We start from the raw sequence: 20,333 nt of genomic DNA, 5'->3' as shown, positions 1-20,333 counted from the left end.
ATTACAGCAGCGTGCCTGAGGTAACCTTTTGTTGCCACAACTGAGGAGGACGACATTACTTTACATATTTCGGTTCAATATTCCATCTGAGTTATATCATTTTCAGGCGAAACAAGGCGATGAACGGCGAGATAAAAAAAAGAAAAAGAAAAGAAAACCAGCATGGAGAAGACACAGGCACTGGGGGACACAGGGAAATGAAAGAAAAACAGAACATACGGAATCTCAAATGGATTAAAAGAGGATGGAGGTATAGTGTTTTTTTTTCCCACAGGAAGGAAGTGATAGGGGTTAAAAAAAGAAAAGAAATGCACATTGTTGCAACACAGGAGAACCCCCCCCCTCCACCGAACCCCCCCACCCCAGCTGCAGTGATAAATGTCTCTTTGTATTCTGGACAGAAAACTACGAGCTACAATATACTTGTCAGAAGACAGCTGATTTCTCCCCCTTAAACAGAGCACGGCGCATTCTTAATCTGTCCTTTCACAAAGGCAGCAGATAAAACAAATGCTTCATGCCAAGACACACAAAAGCAAGGCAAGGAGATCTCTCCCCCCAATTCACTGCAGGTTTCTGCTGAGTGCGGCTAGACCGGCATGTTCCTGTGTGCACAATGCAGCAGGTGTAGCTATAATGTGCAACCGCATACTGTTTGGACTTTTCCTAAATTTTACAGCGCGCTTAATCCCTGCAGCATAGCCGCGGTTCCACTATGAGGGATCCTAAATGGAGTCGCTGCTACAGGTAATGGAGCTGATTACAGCTATCTGGGCTGCAGGCCAGCTGCCAGACTGCCCTGCCTGGAGGGAGCACAGGCCGCCTGGTGTCTGATATCCTGGGATCCCTGTAATACAAGCCCTGCTTTGGCAGTCACTCAGTGACTATCCTGTCCATTTCCCAGCCCCACACTATAAGGCTCCTTTGAGTTAGTCTATGTGTATTGCATGTCCTCATCAGGTCGGGAAGTCTCGCGACTGTCTCGTAAAACTGACATCTTCACTCTAACCACAGCGCTCTTTGGAGTTTGTCACTTTAGTCTTACGTCTCCCTTAGCTCATCGTGCTTCTGTGGCAATTCCTAAAATGACAAATGTTCTAATTTTCTTGAGGCTGGCAAGTCTATGAATTAACATTCCAACAGATGTGCATACAGGGCAGCGTGTGTCGCTTTCTCTCAAAGAAAAAGAATGATTCGCCTTGGTTCGAGGGTGAAGGATGTAAATAAAGAAAGCCGTGAAAGAGAAGACTTTATTCACCTCTCGTGCTAAAAGTACAATGTGTGCGAATGAAATGCCTGTAAAATGTGAGTGAGTGTGTGTGTGTAAGTGAAAATGGAGGTGTTATGTGGGTGACATATTATACATATTATGTATATATATATATATATATATATATATATATGTATATAAATATATATACATATATATGTATATATATATATATATACATATATATATACATATATACATATATATATACTCTATATATATAGAGAGAGAATAAAATGGGTAAAATAATTTCATTGAAAATATCCTGTTAAGGAAGACACATAGCTGGATTCCAACTTCATTTGTCTCAACCAGATCCACGAGTAATTCCAGCATGAAGGGAGCGACCGCCCTCCCAGCCATGCAGCCTTCTGTTTTCACCCCCCAGTCTGAGCACTGCTTGTGTTGCACTGCAGTGGAGGAGAGGTTGTGCCCACACGATGACCTCTAAGATTTAGGAAGACAATTGCATGGTGAAAAAAAAGAAAAAGAAATGGCTGTTGTCTCGGTTCCTCAGACAAGAGCGAGAATCAATCTGAGCCACAAAAGGATCCTTAGCCCACTGTATTTCTCTTTTCTCTTTATCTTTCACCCTCTCTCTTTACCCTCTCCTTCTCTGCATTAACCTTTAAAGACACACACACACACACACACAGCACAATTTATTGTGTACAGGAGGTGGAGGCACATTTTAAATTCAGGTACTCTCTCCTCTGTGTTTAATACCTTCTCACACGCCCCCTATCAATTTCAGCATACTACTTGTTCTTAATCTCCCTCCCTCTGTCTGGGATCGTCCTGATCCCCCTGTTTTCCCATCTGCCCTCGATCGGGGCCCAGTTTGGCTATAGGTGTTCAACAAACACCTGTGATTCACTTGGTTTCTGCGGAGATTATTAACACAACTAGCATGCCACAGCATCATGAATAAGCAATGGAGATCTGGAGCCCTATTTTCTCTCTGTCTGTGTGTGTGTGTTTCCTCCCTCTCTCCCTCCCTCCCGCTCTCCCTCTCTCTCTCTCTGGCCCTGCCATGTTGTGAACTGAATGCTAGGATTGTCTAGAAAATGAGCTGTCAGTGGAGTGCCTGCAATGAGATACATCAGCCCTAGAAAAATAATGAACTATTCCCATTTCTCTCTCTCTGATATGTTCAATACGCTATCCATGCCGAGTGCCGAGAGATAAGAAGTCTCCCTCTTGAGCTGATTAAATACACCGGATGCATTCAGGAGGGCTCGGGCAGCCATTATCGCATTATAACACGACTCTGTTTTCAGTCTAGGCCGGACGCGACGCTCCGTTACACGTGTTTGGTTCGTGAGAGCGCGCGGGAGGGGACGGCGAACTCGACAATGAATCAAAACGGGTCAAGTTTGTTAAAGGCCTTTCCATCCATCCATCCATCGACTACTGCGTTACCCTCCACGCGAGCATCGCTGGAGCCAATCCCAGCTGACACGGGGCAAAAGGCGGGCGGACAGCGCGGGGAGAGACGCGAACAATCGCACACCTACAGTCCGTTTAGAGCGTTCAATTAACCTCTGCATGTGGGAGGAAATTGGAGTGCGCGAAAGGAAACCCACGCATTCGCGGGGAGAACGCGCAGCAAGGGCCGCGTTGCAAACAAGTCATGAACCCGGAGTCTTTTTTTTCCTGCAAGGCAACAGCGGCAATTTACTTATTCCGCCGTGTGGCAGGCCCTCGCACATAAAAACTTATTATAGCCGGCAAACGATGGATGGAGGAGAGTAGGTAGGATGGGTTTCCGGGTGCTTTTGGGAATATTTGGGTTGACTTGGCCGCATACGTGATTCACTGTGGTGAAGCCTCACAGGAGCAGCTAAAAGACAAGCGGTGGGTGGAGGTTTTTTCAAATAAATACTATCAGGAGGCCACAGATGTTATGTTATTTTAAAATTAGAGCCGATGCTTTATGTAAGCCGCACAGAAACACATTTGATTTGCAGCGAAATATAGAAAAACCTACCATATCACGCTTTCCATGATAGAGGTGTCACTTCTCTACCAGGGATGAAATCAATATCGGTCAGGTCTATTTATTTATGGGGTGTCATTTCAAGACGCTGGAGCCAGAGACCTCATTGAGTCATTCAAACTCATTTAGCAATGGAAGAACAATAACAAAAAAAATGATGAGCACAGATGGACAATGGGTGAAATGACGTTTTGTTTCCTTCATTCTCAAATCTCGACATCTCCGAGGCAAAATCTTCATATCGGTTGCAACACCTGCCAGCAAGCATTCTCTGGTGTGTTTGAGCATACCGTGTGTGTGTGTGTGTGTGTGTGTGTGTGCATTCTATCTTCCTTAATGCTTGTATTGCACTGAGCTCTTTGTCACTGTCAGCCATTTTACCTCCGCCAAAGGTTCCACATTAGATTAGGCAAATCCAAATCAAAATGGATGGTCCCAGAGTAGAGTTTGTGTGTTAATCTAATCATAAAATATCATAACCCAACACATGTTGTTGCCAGTTTGAATCAAACAAAGACTTTTGATGCTTAATTCAATCAAATGTTGTGTGAGAATCACTCAAATCCGCTGGCACAGTCGCAACTATCTTGGAGTGAGAAAAAAAATAAAAAATCCTTCTCCTACCTGTCAGCGAGGTTTGCTTCCTCTCTTACTCTTTTTTTTTTTATTTCTTTCGCAAAGACTGCTTACTATATTCTCAGCTCATCTCTTCATCTCTCTCACACACACACACACACACACACACACCACGGCTCACGCTGGCAGCACAGCCCTGTTCATGTTGCCTTCCTGATTCTGACACCTGTCAGCATTTTTCGTCAGTAGATCAGAGAGCTGCAAACTAGAAATGTTCCCGTGTTGAATTTAGGGCAAGTTTGCAGCAGGAAAATTTGTGAGGTGCCTTTACTCTTCCTTTAATTCAACAGGGGAAGGGTACTGCCTTGACTGGCACAAAGTGGGGAGGATGTGGGTTTGGAGATGTTTGTAGTCAGTGGAAGGAAACAGAAAGACAGAGACGGAAGGACATGCAGAAAGGGAGGAGGAGGAGGAGGAGGAGGAGGGCTGAAATCAATTAGGAACAGTGAAACCCTACGGGTCCAGTGATGGAAAAAAGGGAATATGGAGAAGTATTTGGCCCACAGAGGGGGGGGTTCCATTCCTCCAATTCCAACTTCAGGCACACACCCATAGGGAGCTAAGAGATAGATGAGAGATATTCTCCAGAGGTGGAGGCCAAGGAATATGTCAAGAATAAAAGCGGCCTCTTCCCTGTTCTGTCTAAATGAGCATTCTTGGAGTCTAATAGGCCAAGAGAACGCTATTTTGTTTCCCTTTCGTTATTTGACGTTTCTTTTCTCACACATTGCCTTGGAAGATATTCCAAAACCAGGACTACAAAACCTATGAAAGCCAACATCTGCGCACTCTGTGAAACAACGTCACTGATCACTGAAGACACTCATCAAAACATTCATCGTAATCCTGAAAATATGGCTCATCCACACCAGGAGGAATTAAACTGTGAGCTATGACAATCAAAGGAAGACGACAAAAATAGATTTTTTTTTTCTTTTTTTTTTTTCTGTTCCATTGCTTCTCCCTTGACACGAATGGTGCTAAAGAGCCAAAGCTACCATGTCGCACATTTCAACCAAATCCCCTAACTTCACAGACATGCCAATAAAGATAAAAAACATCATTTTATATGGCTCTTCTTCTCAGTTTACAGTTGTGGAGATACCGTCCGTTTTTATTGTAATGGCAGATGAAGTATGAAGGGAGCCATTACATGTTAAAGATAGGTCTTAATAGATCTTAAGAGATTTAATGTAATTTGTTCTTGCGACGCTCGCCTGATATAATCCACTGGGTGAGGATATTTCAGGTCAGACTTTCAAAAAGAGCACACACGGCTCTTTAGAGATTCGCTCAGATTTGAAATCTAAAATCTCCTCACAGGCACTTTGCTGAACGTTACCTTGGTCGTGGCTGGTGCAGGAATAATGAAAAGAATTGTCGAATGCCGGGTGAAGGAAAAAGTGAAACTGTGATGGACCAAAGCCAAATCTAAAAACTCTGGAAGGAGAAAAAAGGACAAATGTCTGCTGTGGTACGGTGCAAGGTTAGTCAACAGCTGAATCCAACTGGATTCCCACATGAAAGCCTACAAGATAATGTGGAGGCAGGGTCTTTGTGTAAAAGGTAACAACTGCCCTCCTGGGCAAACAACCCAGTAACATGGCACTGGGAACGGTAAACATTTGCACTGTAAAAGCCTGAGAGTTTAACCCTTCCTCCTTTTGTTCTCAGCACTTATCAACAAAACAGTACAATAATAACACACACACACACAAAAACAAGGCATCTGTCCTCGACTTGTGCGCGCCACCATCCTTTGGCAATTGCAGTTCTTCAACTTGTTTCCTAACTGTGCTGGCAGGAGAGGCACGCTATATAACAGCGTTGCTCCCAGAAGACATCTGAGCAGCGGCGTGTTTAGTGAACATGCCTTTTTGTTTTCTGACAATTCCCCACCATTCACTCACCACTACACACACACACACACTCACAGAGAGAGATAGTGTCCATTTTTGTCAATTAAGACGGACGAACTCGGTGCAAAACCACATGGTCACATGACTGTAACCACTGCGGTTCTCATATTATCCAAACCCAAACGGTTCTATTTCTGCTGCTGTACTCAAGGCAGCTTTCACGGAGGAAAATGAAGCAGGGAAATGAAGAGGCAACTGCTCTCCTGAGGAGTGAGACACAAACACACACACACACACTGACAATGTAAAATCCTCTTATGTCAAGAGAGACAGATTCAACTGCACCTCATGCTGAGTCTGCCCATCGCTGTCAGCCCACCACGTCTTCTAACTATGTAATTAGACTGCCGCAATGGTAATAGAGGGACAGATTCATTTGCTATGTCATTACATTCCCGTACGTGTGAGGACCTTCGGTCAATTCATTTAATCATCGCAAACTCTCATTACTCTCTCGTGTGACCACCGACGACGGCTGACTTTCAAAACAAAAGCGCCGCAAATGTCCATTTGAAGCCGTTATTTCCCTCTAAATCCTTCTGTGAGCAGAGGAACTCTAGGCAGAGATGGAGGCTGTAGTTGACCACAGTGCATAAAACGAGAAGGGAAAGATAAGCAAGACAAAAAAAACATCTCATTGTCATTCCAAACAGGCACTTTGTTATCATCTTTTTGCCTTGGTCATAACAAGGGACAGCACTGTGAAATAGCCTCTTGCTGTGTTAACCACGCATCCATTTTGCTGAAACAGATACAATCATTGGTGGTGTTAATGAAAAAACAAGAGAGAGTGAGAGAGAGAGTGAGAGAGTGAGAGCTCCCCACTTGTAGTATTCTTTCATGTACATCATTTCTAATTGTCTCAAATAATGAGATCCCACTACTAGGAGACGTGTCTGCATACATTTATGAGAGGCACAGGAACTTTAGCCGGTTGTGAAGTAATTACACCTGGCAACCAAACAGTCAGCAAATTCTCTTTTCCTTGTTCATTACTGTCTGATGCCACTGAGGGAACACACTGTACGAGTTGATTCGAAAGGCCTGGGTGATGCTTACCCAACTCCACGATGTGCAGACAACTCTGCAAGAGCTGCTGCTGCTGTGTATCCGCACAAGCGTACACGGCTGCTTTTCCAAAAGGAGGGTATTTGTGTTAGTCAAGCGTGGAGGCTGATCATGATATTTACGTCACCACGTGGGACCCTAGTGGCCCCTCTGTGGACACACGGATCCAATCTCCCCCCATTTGTGTGACTCTATCCTGAAACATGTAGGATGGCTAACATGTGTTCTCTTTATCTGGCTGGGATAAGTAAGGAAGGCTATTATGAACTTAGTAGGTTCCTCATCGTGATCTCTTGCTCATCACACTTTATCCTCCACACAAAACAAGGAGGAAGAACGTCACGAGAGCCAAAATTAAAGCCAACGCTCACTGAGGGAAAGGGTGCATTCGGAACGCCTTCCCCAAAAGTGGAACACAGCACATTCCGCGTAGTTCACAATTGATGCTCCAGAGCGTGTTTCTAAAATAGAACGTCCAGTGTTTCCTCCTCACCCAGATTAAAATTAATGTGAGTCATCCTTAAATTTTTCAGAGACACTGGCTGAGCCGCCGCACCTGTGCGCGCGGTGTTTCCTTTGAGCTGCGTAAATACCCTCAGGTGCGTATAGTAACTTCCTGGGTCGGCTCCATCCTGCCTCCTCTGATCCCGCTGCCTCTCGCTTACCCACACTGTCTCCCACAGACTGAGCGGCAGTCGTTAAGAATGAACATGACCCTTATAGGGATGTCGTTTTAAACGGTGAGTCAGAAATGAAACATCAACGCTAATTCCCCCCCCCCCCCCCCCCCCCCGCTAAATGACCCCCACTGGATAATGGATGAGGGTGTACATGGCGATATGTAGATTTCCACCTTCTACCTTTGTGAGCCTAATTGCTGCCATTCAAGCACATCTGAAGTCAGCCTGGCTTCAAGAGCCGACATGATTCTATGAGTCAATAATATTTTTCTAAGCCTGTATCAAAGGGGGGCCTTCACCATCACAGATCCCACACATTAGCTGCTCCAGTAGGAGATCAAAGACAAAAAAAAAAACCCTGCATTGTTACTTGAACTTCTGAAAGGCATAATGCACCTTTAAAGATCCTCTGGAGGCACAAAAACAGGCTCAGCCCACACAGATCCACCCTGATCTTATCTTGATATTCGGTAAAACAAACTCCAAAGGATTCTCTAATCCTATAACCACACCCACACCCACACACACACACACGCGCTGATTTTCTTACCTTGGTCTGGCAGCTGGCAAACATTGGGGGGGACAGTCATGTTCAGCACATCATTGACAGCCGTATCAACATAGTGTCCTCTCTGGACATCGTGTTCGCTGTCCGTCTGGTCGCTCTCCTCGTGACCGCTGTCCTTCAGACTGTTTCCTTCCAGGTCCTTGAATGTCGACGTGCTACATGGGGGCCAGGAGGGAGAAAGAGGGGGGAAATGTTGATTAACTGTCACATCGCCGTCTCTCACATGCACCGCTTTGCCCTCAGGTTTGTAATGGTGTGTGACGAGATGTCTGTCTCTCCCGTTGTCCCCCCCCCCCCCTTTTTTTTTTATGTCCTTTCTCTGAATTCTTTGCCCTTCCATGAAACACCGGATGAATTGTGATTCGATTTGGGACAAATCTTAAGTCGACTTTTTTTCCAAGAACAAACACTTGCACGAGCACATCATTTCGCCGTCACCGTAAAAATAAGAAGTTTTAAATCTGTTGACAGCCTTTATGGATTAGGTGAACATTTCCTTTTTACCTCCACGGCTAAAAGCACGGCAGCTACAGGGCTTTTCAGACAGGGACATTTTTGGATGGATGAACTGACTTCAAGGACATTGCACTGAACAAACAGGAGGCACTCACTCACTAAAATCAAACAAATACTGCAGTAATCAGGAATTCCTGGAAGGAAGATGGATGCAGGAAACGCTGGAAGCATACAAACTGAGCATCTGTCTTGTTTGGGACTCACAGTCAATAAAGCATGTGGGGGTGGGGTGGGGGTGGGGGGGCACAATCAACAGCTGCACAGTAACAGCATGATTTCCTTTCATTTGATTTCTATCCCACTGGAACAAATTCTGCTTTACAAACAACACTAAATAGGGGTGAATATATGAGCATGTGTTCTTGCATGACAAAAAAAAAAAAAAAAAAGAAATATATGAATGAGTTTGTGAAAGAGAGGACAGAAAGGAGAGAAGAGTGCAGACAGTCAACGCAAAGAAAAGTAGCGGCAGAGAGAGTGAGAGGAAGGGACAGTACAAAGAAGCTGCATTCCCAAGTCCAAGCCTCACATTCTCAAGCCTGGGAGAGACAGGACTGCAGTGGAGGTAATGCTGGCTCTCTGATGTTATCACTGTAATTGCACCTGTCCCAGACCATAGGCTCCCCGGCTCCTGAGGGGATTTCTTTGTAGTGTGCTGCAGAGGCCTATACTTGAATACTCTTTGTTTACATTAATGCAAGGGAATCTTTTTTTTTTTTTGTTGGGGGGGGGGGGGGGATTGACATAATGGGTTTTCAAGGATGGCCTCAAACAAAAGAAAGCCCGGACTGCTCTGTAGCTGCAGGTAAAAGGAGAGAATTGTAGTTTTGAAAGCCTGGCTACAATAACCTCTATGGCTGGAGGGTATTATTATATAACCCCCATCCCAAACCCCCGCCGCCCCCCAATCCTCGCTTTCCCACAGTCCTATCAAATATCGTTGTTTAGGTGGACTGAAAAACAGCACACACTGAAAATGTGTACACCCAAGAAAAAAAAAAGAACATCATATCCTGAAAAAAAAAAGGCAGAGGCGTCTCTTGAATTTGATTGGACCCTAAAAGTACACGAGCCACGTGCGTCGCCAATGAACCAAATTACCGGGGAGTAACAAGGTTATCTGTAACATGAAATCACTCCAGATTCCCCGTGCTATATAATCTCATCATCGGAATGTATTAGTTTGTGCCTCCTTCCAACAAGTGTCTACAAAATGCATTATGAAAGTAATGCGATGTATCCCAAAATCTTATCTTCCCCACTGCAATTACACCGAATGAAAAAAAAAAAAACACACGCAGGAAGACGTTTAAGCGGCGACGGGAGCTGTGCACTCATTAGATAAAGCAATTACAGATAACAATGGTAACGAGGTGCCGGTAACAATTCCTAATCAAGACATACCTTTTAATGAGGTGGGCTCTGCTGTTCACATAACTGGAGTCAATGGAATAATTCTCCGTCTGCAAGAGAGTGATACAGGGGGGTGGGAGGGGAGGGGTAAATGGGTGTCATGGGGGTGGGGGGGGGGGGGGATGTGGATGAGGGAATGATGGGGTGCAAACAGAGAGAGGAACTTTTAATAATGGAAGCAACCAAAATAATGTTACCAGTAATTGGCTTTCAGTAGAAATGTTATTTTACACAAAGGCCCCGGTGAGCAGCCCCTGCTTTTATTGGGGCTGTATCCTGTTCTCTTTCAAAGCACACACACACACACACACACACACAGAGAGAGGGAGAGAGCGGCTGACTGGGAGCTAAGAGCTGAGAAGAGTGCTGCAGTAGTGAGTAGCGCAGCCTCTCTTCTCCTCTTCTGCCTTCCCACTCCGGATCCCTTGCTTCCTTCCCCCCCCTCCCCATCCCCCTCCCCCACTGACGGTCAGCCCACCATCTTTAAAATGTAGTCATTAGGGAGAACAGACTATCTTGCAGACAGAGGGAAGAAAAGTCTTTTTTTCTTCTTCTTCTTCTTCTCCAAACTCTTCACTGTTCGAGAAGACATTCATGTAGCAATATTAAATAAATAACTGCAAGAGAAGTATGAAATTAAGAATGTACCATGGGAATCTTAACTCCGCAATTGCAGATGAAAAGACTTTTAGAATATGCATGCGATAGATCTCTGACCCACATTAGAGAACACAGTTCAAAGGCATCCTACATGCATTCTTTTTTTGGGTGCTTCTTTTTTTTTTCTTTTTTTTAACATTTATTTAGCTAAGAGAATGTGTGATGAGAGAGCGCACATGGACAGATGAGACAGGCATGTACTCTGAGCAGGTCGTCAGTCCTGGGTCTGCCAAGCATCCACTCACACTTGCTAAGACGTCTGAAGGCCAAAGGCTATCAACGCCACTTTCGCAGTCCCGTGAAAAGACGGGATACGACCCTTTCAACAAAGTTTGATAAGACGCAGGAAAAGCAGAGCCTTCACTTTAAATTCCACAGTGCAGATACTGAATCCTGATAAAGGCTTTCAGGCATGGGTTGTCCTCCACGGGATATCCACGCAGCAAATAAAAACAATGTTGAAGTAAGTCTTACCCATGATAAGAAAGGTTAACGCAAGCACAAGAGCACAGATGCTGATTATCAAGTGGGCTATACAGCTGTCGTACAAACTGACTTGGATGACAACTTTCCTTTTTAGATGCATTGAACAATAGAGGAAAAGCTCCAACGCTGAGGAGTCTGAGCAGACGGGTGTGCACAGTAAATGTCAAACATTAGCCCCTTCTTGGGTCACTTTAGATGCTGTACATACACGAATAAATAAAAGCGATGCTGGGTAGATTACGGCTGCCAGTGTGTGGTGTTTACCATTGGCAAATAGCTCCTATGACCCGGTTTACAGTCTATGAAGAATGTAAACACGTGCTAATGCTGCTAAATGCATGGTTCTGTTTGCTTGGCTTTGCGGCGGTGATGCATTATCTCGTGGCGTTGGATAAAACACGGATGCAGGCCGACACCTCCTCGTCTCTTCTTTTTGCGTTTAAGTTGAAAAGTGCACTGGTTTTACGCCGTCAAATCGGGAGAAAGCAAAAGTCTTTCACCTCAACTCATCGACTCTTGTGTCACGCAACGCGTGTTTGGCGCGTTCCAATTAAACTGCCTCGTCTTGCTCAGGAGCTGCCGTGCACTTGGTGAGGAAATAAACTGGAAATGTGAGGCCTAAGTGCAAGAGGGAAAAGTTCATTTAAAAGAAAAGATCCATTTCATTTCCTCGTGAATGTCACTCTGACTGCAGGCCTGTAATTGGTTAGGACGGCGGATTCTGTGCGAGCACAGCAAGCCAAGGAAGGCAAGTGCGTCCCTGCTTTCAAGCTGCTCCCGGTCCTGAAAGGGGAACTGTACTTTCAATCAGGCAACACTCTGTCAGAATTTTTTTACATGGCGCTCTCCTGTGCAGTAAGTGCAGCGAAAAGAGCCTCTTTATAATATTACCCCATTAAGTGTTTTTCGCATCTCTTCCGCTCCCGCTCGCATTTACCACATCAGCTTTTTCATTAATCAACAGACACCGCGGCAAAATCCAAATTTCCTGCATTCATCAAACTGTCAGTGGGAACAAACAAAAACCTCCACGTGTCAGAGCACAACCTTGGCTTTCCATGAGTCACTCAAAAGGTGCCTATTCTGAGGAAGAATCCCACGCATTAGCCAAGGACTTCCTGTAAAGAAATGTAATGTCTGCCCCCGCCACATTTCTGATTGACCTCAAATTGGAGGACATGTCAATATATCTTACTGCGAGGTCAAGTTTCAGGCAAGATGATGAGGAGTGCTTAACTACAGCGAGGATGCCGCAAATGGCTACTTAATCAGGTTGGACAATGTGTTGTTGTGATCCGAGCGGCCCCAGTTTGGCGGCCAGAGCCACTCTATCCCCATAATTATTGTTCCGTTTCATCTGGAGGACTGGAGGGAGGAATGTAGTCCCCGGTGCCGCTGGGTGACTGATGGGCAGTGTCAGGATGAGTGGGGAGGAGAGTGGAAAGAGAGTGGTGAGAGAGAGAGAGAGACGATGGGAGGAAATGGGTGAGACTTGACCTGCGGGAGACTCGCAGTCCAGCTGCTTCAGCCCAATCGCCTTCCCCTTTTCACCCCGCGCTTCTCGCTCTTCAGTAAAAACCTGAGGCACAGAGACGAGGAGTTCGCTTCTCTGCCACTGAGAGGAAAAGCAATCTCCTCGCCTAGTTGCTGCCATAAGATTTGATTTGCCTTCCTCACAGCGTGACAATTGGTTCTGAAGTCGGGATGCAAGTGTATTCATTGTGTGGGGGCAAAGGGAAGCACCGGGGGAGAAGGTGGGGGGTGCGGGGGGAGTGAAGACACCAGTTGTTACACCGGCAAACACCCGACGAGTTTAGCAGATGTCACACCAATGGGAGAGAAAGAAAAGAAAGAGAACTGTCATTCAGCTGCATTACTGTACGCTTCATCAAGGCTGACAGTGCACATTACAACATTTAAACAATAAGACAGATTAGTATTGGAGGATGAATAAGACAATGCCATTGGCAATCTGATACTCACTTCAAAATGTAATTCTCTTTCTTGAATAGTTTCTAAAAAAAAAAGGGATTTCAACGTGCAAAAAAAAATGTGCACAATCAATATTTAAAGCGAAATTATACTCGTATAAGACAAACTGCATCTGCTGAACAGTGGATAAATTGCTTGGGAATAGATTTCCAAGAAGGGTGGAGTGCGATGCAAGACCGCTTCGGGGAAGAAAAAAATAAAATAAAAATAATCGAGCATCTGACAGGAGAAAAAAATCGATTACAAAAGCGAATGTTTTATGTGTGTCATGCATGCAACTCTTTAATGTCATCAATTTGTCTGACAAAAAACACACACGCCCCCCCGCGCGTGTTGTGGCGTACCGCGTTTACATGTACACAACAACAACAACAACAACAGACCAGACGGAATCAATTCAAACAGTCAGATCAAATGTTGCTTCTTTATTCGGTCTCTGCCTGTGTGCCGCCGCTGCAGCTCGAGGGTTCAAATAGAAGAGGCAGGTTTGGTTGTGAGTGAGTTAAAGAGTATGGATAACAAACAATCACGCACACACACACACACACACACACGTTATCCGCGTGTAATTTCACAGTGAGGATGCAGAGGAGAGTGTTGTGTGTCTCTGTGTCAGTCGCTGCGTCCATGAAAAGAAACGGCTCACTTTGAGCTTCCTGTACATGTTTACCTTTCACACACACACACACACACACACACACACACACACACACACACTCTCTTTCTGTTCCCCCTACAAAAGGCACCGCTCCAACAATCCCCGACTCACACGACCGCGCTGGCACTCGACCACCACGCCTCAGGGTCGACACCCAGCGGCTCACATTGAGTCTGTATGACACCCATTACGAAGACACGGACCACCAAGGCACACGCACGGTTTGGGGGGGGGGGGGGGCGGGGGGGTTTATAACGTCCGTCTTCAACGTTAGGAAGTGGAAAAAACACCTTTCAGCTTCTGAGCTGCCATAACCGTCCACCACTAATACTCCTCTGCCCTCTACTTCAGTGACCACCATCACCAGCTTCATCCCTATTATCGAATTTCCAATAGATCCTTTTGCCATCTGCGAGATTATAGATTTCACTCTTCCTTTAGAGAGGGCAAGGCCCCTCAGGGAGGATCAGTGGTAAAAAGGGTGAAAGAGTGCCTGAGGCACAGCTATGGTTGTGGATGAGATTACATTTTCTATTTCTGCCTGCTAAAGGGGACCCGCCGTGATGAATACAGAGACTTGTTACCATTTAATATCAACTGGCTCCCCTGCAAACTGCAAATTATACACAATCAATTGTGACAGAGGGGTACATGTGTGACAAATAACCTGCCACATTCTCTGCCTCATTTCACTTCATCACCCATCAATTCAACCCAGTGGCCCATCGGAGAACCAATCATGTTATCAAAGCAAGGGGTTCGGGGCGCGAGCGTCTGCAGAAGCCGCCTGGCCTCCGTGCAGATTCTACATTTCTGCGGCGTGAGCGAGCGGACAGAAAAAAACAACAAAACAAATTTAGCGGCCGTGTCCTCGCGTTGGGCATTGTTTTGGCAAATCAAGTAACGGCTTCTCAGACACACAATGAAACAAAACGTGTAAACACAACACCACCACACATCCTGCTGCCGTTTCCTTCCAATTTTCTTTGCCTTCCTCTGTGGAACTGAACAAATACTCGCCGACTCTACCCAAAACAATTGCCCCCCGCCCCCCTTGCTCTGTGAGGGACGTGCATCGACCTGCGCATCACCCCCCATAGGAAACTGCAGATTAAGCAGCTGTCTTTGATTCACAAACGGAGACAATTGTCCAGACCAGTCTCCATGTCACTCAGGCCTACAGGCTCCACAGCAGTCCAGTTAGTAGATAAGTGATTAATTATACATACATTGATAGAAACAACATTCATTATTCATGAGCTTTTCAACGTCAAAGCTATTTCCCTCCCTTTCAGCATGATGAAAAGATTTTAAATAATAGACCCCCTCTGCAGACGTCTGCATTCCAGCAGAGTCGGCTGATGCTAAAGAGGCTTAAGTCAGAGCTGCTGTCTTACCAGGGAATCACTCCTCAAACCCAATGTGTTTCAAACTGTTGGTGGTTGCGGGGGCTCCCTGAGCTAGTGTTTTTGTTTCGTCTTGGTCTCAGGAGACATGGCTGCAGCGCTTCTAATCCTCTCAGATGGTTATAGTGTCCATTTAAAATGAAAAGGGGTGTCGCCTGCAGTCGCCGGGCAAACAAGGCTAGACAGGCTTCCGCGTAACACCTGTTCAGCACCGAGACCTGCACTTGTTCTCTCCGACTTATTCTATCTGCAAGTCAGATGGAAAAACCCGAGTATCTCTATGAGATTACAATTCATGGTTTTACATAGTACAGAGGGGGAGGGAGGGAGGGAGGGAGGAAGAGACTCCACGATGTAAGCTGTTTCCTAAAAGAAATCGGCTTACTTTCCTTAAAGCCACTGGAGCCCAATCAAACTCCAACAGCAAGAACTTCCCCTTTAAGCAAGTCTTAACGGATTTTCTTTAATTCAGATGTCAGCCTGAAAACTTTTCACTCTGCTATCATTACAACCTGTTATTTTATGTGAAATAAGACGTGAAAAAAGGGGTTTTTGACAGACTGGAAACAATAAAGGTGTTTTTTTTGCAGTTAACAGGACTTCTGGGAGTAAGCATTACAAACATGTTTGAGCAGTCATTTATTCTCATTTTTTTTTTTCTGAGAGCATTACTAGATAGCATCCCCCCCCCCCCCCCCCCCCCCCCCTCTCTTGTTAGTGCCCTATATCAGCCCATGTTGAGAAAGGCATGCAAAATTAGCACACATGGAATTCCCAAAGGGTTTTTCCACATCCCAAAGGGCTGGCAGGGCTTTAAAAATAAACATTAAGAAACAGTGCAGATTATGTAAACACATTTCTTTTGAATGCTTTTTCGCGAGAGCACCGACTGAATAAACAGGATTACTCCGAGTCACTTTTGAAATTAGTGAACTCTGAAATAATCTTTGATTAACCCAATACACGCGAGGACGCAGAGAGACGTCTGAATCTGTGAAGCGAGCTGATTTGCTCGCACAGTTTGGTACATTTTCTCTTAGTAGCTTTAAGTTGGCTGCCAGTCACGCCGGTGCTGCTGTAGTCTCTCTGTTTTCTTTCCCTCTCTGCCTGCTTTTTTTTCTCTCTCTCTCTCGCCGACTGTGACAAGGCATCTTTCCAGACATTTTAGTTGGATGGAGATTTGCAGCAGTTCATTACAGACTGGGAGGCTCTGTGAGCGGATGCAGTCACTCTTGAGATGGATTGAGTGGGTCTGTTTATTGACATGCCTTAATCTGACACTGGGTAAAGGGAATGAGTCACCACCTCCAGACATACTACCACATCCAGCCACTCCAGCAAATAGGGAGGCAGCACCCAGATACAAGTGGAACCTCATCAGACACTCATTAATCCGACTACCCCAGGCCATTCGCTCAAACAAACCATGTTTACCCTGTGTGTGTTGGCAGGACGGAGGGGCTTTTTCAAAGGGCATGTGTGCAGGTGCGCAGATTTGATACACACACACACACACGCACACATGTACAAACATGTACTCCAACCTCATCAAAACCCGCCCTTCTCACTAATACACAGTATCTGTGTACATCAGCTGCTGACATTCACTGGAAAAAACACTTTTTTTTAGCCGATCATCTTCATGCCAAAGTTCTTATCATTTCTGTTCAACACATGTGCTTCGTTCGCTCACTTTAAAACACAACAACGCACAGGATTTTTAGCACAAACGTGCTCTGCACATGCACCACAGTTCCCACCCTGTCTTGTGTGACATAATAGGTCAATTGAGAGACACCTAATAAGACCAAGCTTAGAGGAGGTCGTATCGCCACCTGCCATTGTGGACGCGGACACACTTAAAAAAAAATAAAAAATCAATGCCCAAATAGTCCAATTAAACGGCATAGTTGAGCTACAACCGCAGCTCCGACTTAACTGCGTGCGTGAAGATGTACAGAGAGAGCGATGGAGTTATCTTTTAATCCACTTTACCAGCGCGTCAATGGAAGCCCATCTGGTGCTAATATTTGGGATGGTCTTTCTAAGCAGCTGTCAGCGCCGGGATTGACAGCAGAGCATTAGCTGTTTGCACGTCACCAGCGCATCTGTAAATCCAGCTTGTTAAAAGACTGCGACAGGCTGCTGTCAGGGCACTGGCAGAACAAAGCATAGGACGCTAATGTTTGTTTTCCATTACGCTGCTTTTTAGCGCGTCGTCTTCGAGATGTGAGGAAGTGTGACCTCCGCGTTTGACTGTTAAATTAAAAAAAAAAAAGAAAAAATGATAGCTCCCAACAAATAAAGACAAACGTGTGATCTTTAGATACATCTTTCTTTTGATAGCACACACACACACACACACAATTAATCATAATTAATTAAAAAACACCAGCAAAAGTGACTAAATACAATGTAAAATAAAATAAATAATACCACAGATTGCGAAAACACCCTGTACAGTTGTAGGGGAGGGGGCATAAAGTCGGCATGGAGCCTGGGGACTGGGAGTATAGCAGCATGGGAGCAGGGCCAGTGGAGAGGAGGCCAGATGCAGTCGTCTGACCCACTCAGTCGTGAGGGGGGGTTGGGGGTGAACTCTGTGGCTGAAACACACAGGGATTAGCCACACGGCCTCCATTTAATTTAATTTGAATTAGGGCCATCTTTGGGGGGCAAACATCGCTTTTCACTGTGGGGAATACGCAGGGTCAACAGCAACAGAAGGGGAATCTCTGCGTGCTGCCCCTGCAGAGGAACCACAGGGGAAGGCATGGCGCTATATTATCAGACCTCAAACACACACACACACACACACACACACAGCCTCCAGCACGTATCCTGTTTTTCCCTAATTATGTCGACATTATGGAGTCAAATCTGTCCAATTGAAATGCTTCTTCCCTGCATCCACCTTTCCACCGCTTGATTTCTTGAAATGAAAAGTGTGAATCCTTTTGTTCTGCCACCATAAACAACGTGTTGTAATTTGCTGTGCTTATCAAAGCTCCGCTGCTCGGCTACGTGCAGCGTGTTTGTGTTTGTGTTTGTGCGCGCGGCAATCACACACACACACACACTCGCACACTAAGCTCTTATCTACAAGAACATATCTTAGGGCTGGATGTTTATCTGTGCTGATGCAGATTGGAGGAGCTCTCTTTGTCTCACTATAGTGGTACATAATATTGTTTGTATTTTGTTTTTGATCATTCATTTCTTCTCGGCTGATATAGTTTGATATTTTATGATAGAGAAATCCTTTTAGTTAGCCCCAGGCTTCTAATGTGCTTTTACTTGTAATCTGGGAATTTAATAAATGAAAAGGCAAAAAAAAAAAAAAAAAGCTGCACACAATCAAGTATACAACTCTTTGTATTCCATGGAACATCACTTAGACTGGTACACAGAGGAGGAAAACAACTGCAGTGAGTGGGTACCTAACATGTTTATTCTTTGGAGAAATATGGCTGCAATCTGTCTGCAAGTCAACAAAAGTTAAAGCCCATGGTCATATGAAAGCTTTTTGTTCCGTTTCGTGCAAGTGCCAATGTCTGAAAGGAAGCTGGTGCATGCGTCGTGCTCGGGAAAAAGCAGTTTTGTCACGCACACACACACACACATCTAAAAAAATAACAGAAAATGATGTGTGAGCTGCAAAAGCATTGCTTTGTCTCGAGAGAAAGGGCTGTAGTGCTGGAGCCTGTGCAAGACTATGAGGCGCTACCAATAATTTCCTCCCCCCCCCCCCATCCCTCAGCCCTATCAAAAGATGTTACTGTGTAAAATGTCAGAGAAAAAAAAAAAAAAAAAGGAGGGAGAAGTAATCTCCTTCTCCTTTTTGATCGCAAGTGGAATAATTGGAAACCTCTTAGGCTCATTACATGAGTTGCCCGCCAGCCAAAAGACAGCTCCAACTGCCCCTCTTCATTCATGTTGGAGCTTTGAAAAATATCGCTTCCTCTAGTAACAACTCTTTATGAGATGCGACGACTAAAGGTCCTGATACCTACATTAACGGGTAATCCTGCAATGCCTTTGAAAATATATCTTTCAACTACCACTGTCAAACATCAATTCGAGGCAATGGGAAAGAAACAGTCCCAATCTGGCTCCATAATAAAGTCATTATGCACGTTGCACAGCGCTCCTCACCCTTGCACTTCTTTCCTTTCTTTCTTTTTTTTTGACTGTTCTTCTCGAATACATGGGGCCATTGCGTCCATGTAGCAAGTCATTTTCGAAATCTTACTAATAGCCCGGTCTTCATTGTTATTACAACTGCGCATGTAATTACTGTGACTCTGATTATTATTACTGTATTATCCAAATGGCCCCTATTCTGGGTTTAGATCACCCGCAATGATGGTAACCAAGACATGCCTATGAAGAATGGCACCAATGTCCCTTCAGATAAATCCAGCATAATTAGCTGTGTGCCTCACAGGGCCTGTGTGATGGTAATAATTAGAGCTACTGTAACAAAGGTCATGCAAAACAATTTGGAGACGATGCTGGTTGACTGGGTAATGGGGAGAAAGGGGAGTGACAAGAGGAGGGGGGAGACGAGAGGGACACGGAGACTCCTTCTCCATCTTATGGAGATGGGAGGCATCTGCCTTACTTGGCCTCCAATGTGTCCAATGTTCTCAAAATAATCGAAATTGAAAAACTATTTTAATGGCAAGCAGATACACAGCTTCAATTGATCTATGATTAGATTTGAAGAAAGTGCATCTGTGAACTGGTGCCCGCCGAAATCAAGTCCCTGCTTTCCGAGGTGTGATCGCTGCCTCGTCACCGCGCCGTTTCATCAGCATCGACTGTAATGTGTTTACACTCCATCATCAGTTATCGTTATTAATTGTGTGTTGCGTGCGTGTGAGAGGTGGCGCATGGGGAGGAGGGCAAAAGAAGGACTCGCCGCTCCATCCACAGTGCACAGGTTAATTAGCCGAGTCAGAAATGTTGCCAGCAAAGTAAACAAGTATCACACACACCGAGGTACTTCTATTTCTACACTCATCCCCCGTGGTTCGGCTCTCTCTGCAACTCCCAGACT

At 45.2% G+C, this 20,333-nt stretch overlaps 1 protein-coding gene across 7 annotated transcripts in view; it reads right to left on the bottom strand.

Annotated features, from left to right (window-relative positions):
- The window catches only part of pcdh19 (protocadherin 19), a 49,996-nt gene that overhangs the window by 11,881 nt on the left and 17,782 nt on the right, over positions 1-20,333 (bottom strand). For 4 of the 7 annotated variants that reach the window (XM_058649320.1, XM_058649321.1, XM_058649315.1 and 1 more), the window contains exons 3-4: positions 10,061-10,119; positions 8,123-8,295 (exon numbers count right to left, since the gene is read on the bottom strand). In XM_058649320.1, the coding sequence (XP_058505303.1) occupies positions 8,123-8,295; positions 10,061-10,119 (232 nt within the window). Of the gene's footprint in view, positions 1-8,122; positions 8,309-10,060; positions 10,120-20,333 lie in introns of all 7 variants that reach the window. The other 3 variants (XM_058649319.1, XM_058649314.1, XM_058649316.1) reach the window with 1 other exon arrangement.

This window comes from Solea solea, chromosome 14, assembly GCF_958295425.1.
Source record: "Solea solea chromosome 14, fSolSol10.1, whole genome shotgun sequence".
Classification (NCBI taxonomy): domain Eukaryota; kingdom Metazoa; phylum Chordata; class Actinopteri; order Pleuronectiformes; family Soleidae; genus Solea; species Solea solea.
This window is presented reverse-complemented; position numbering and strand designations above follow the sequence as displayed.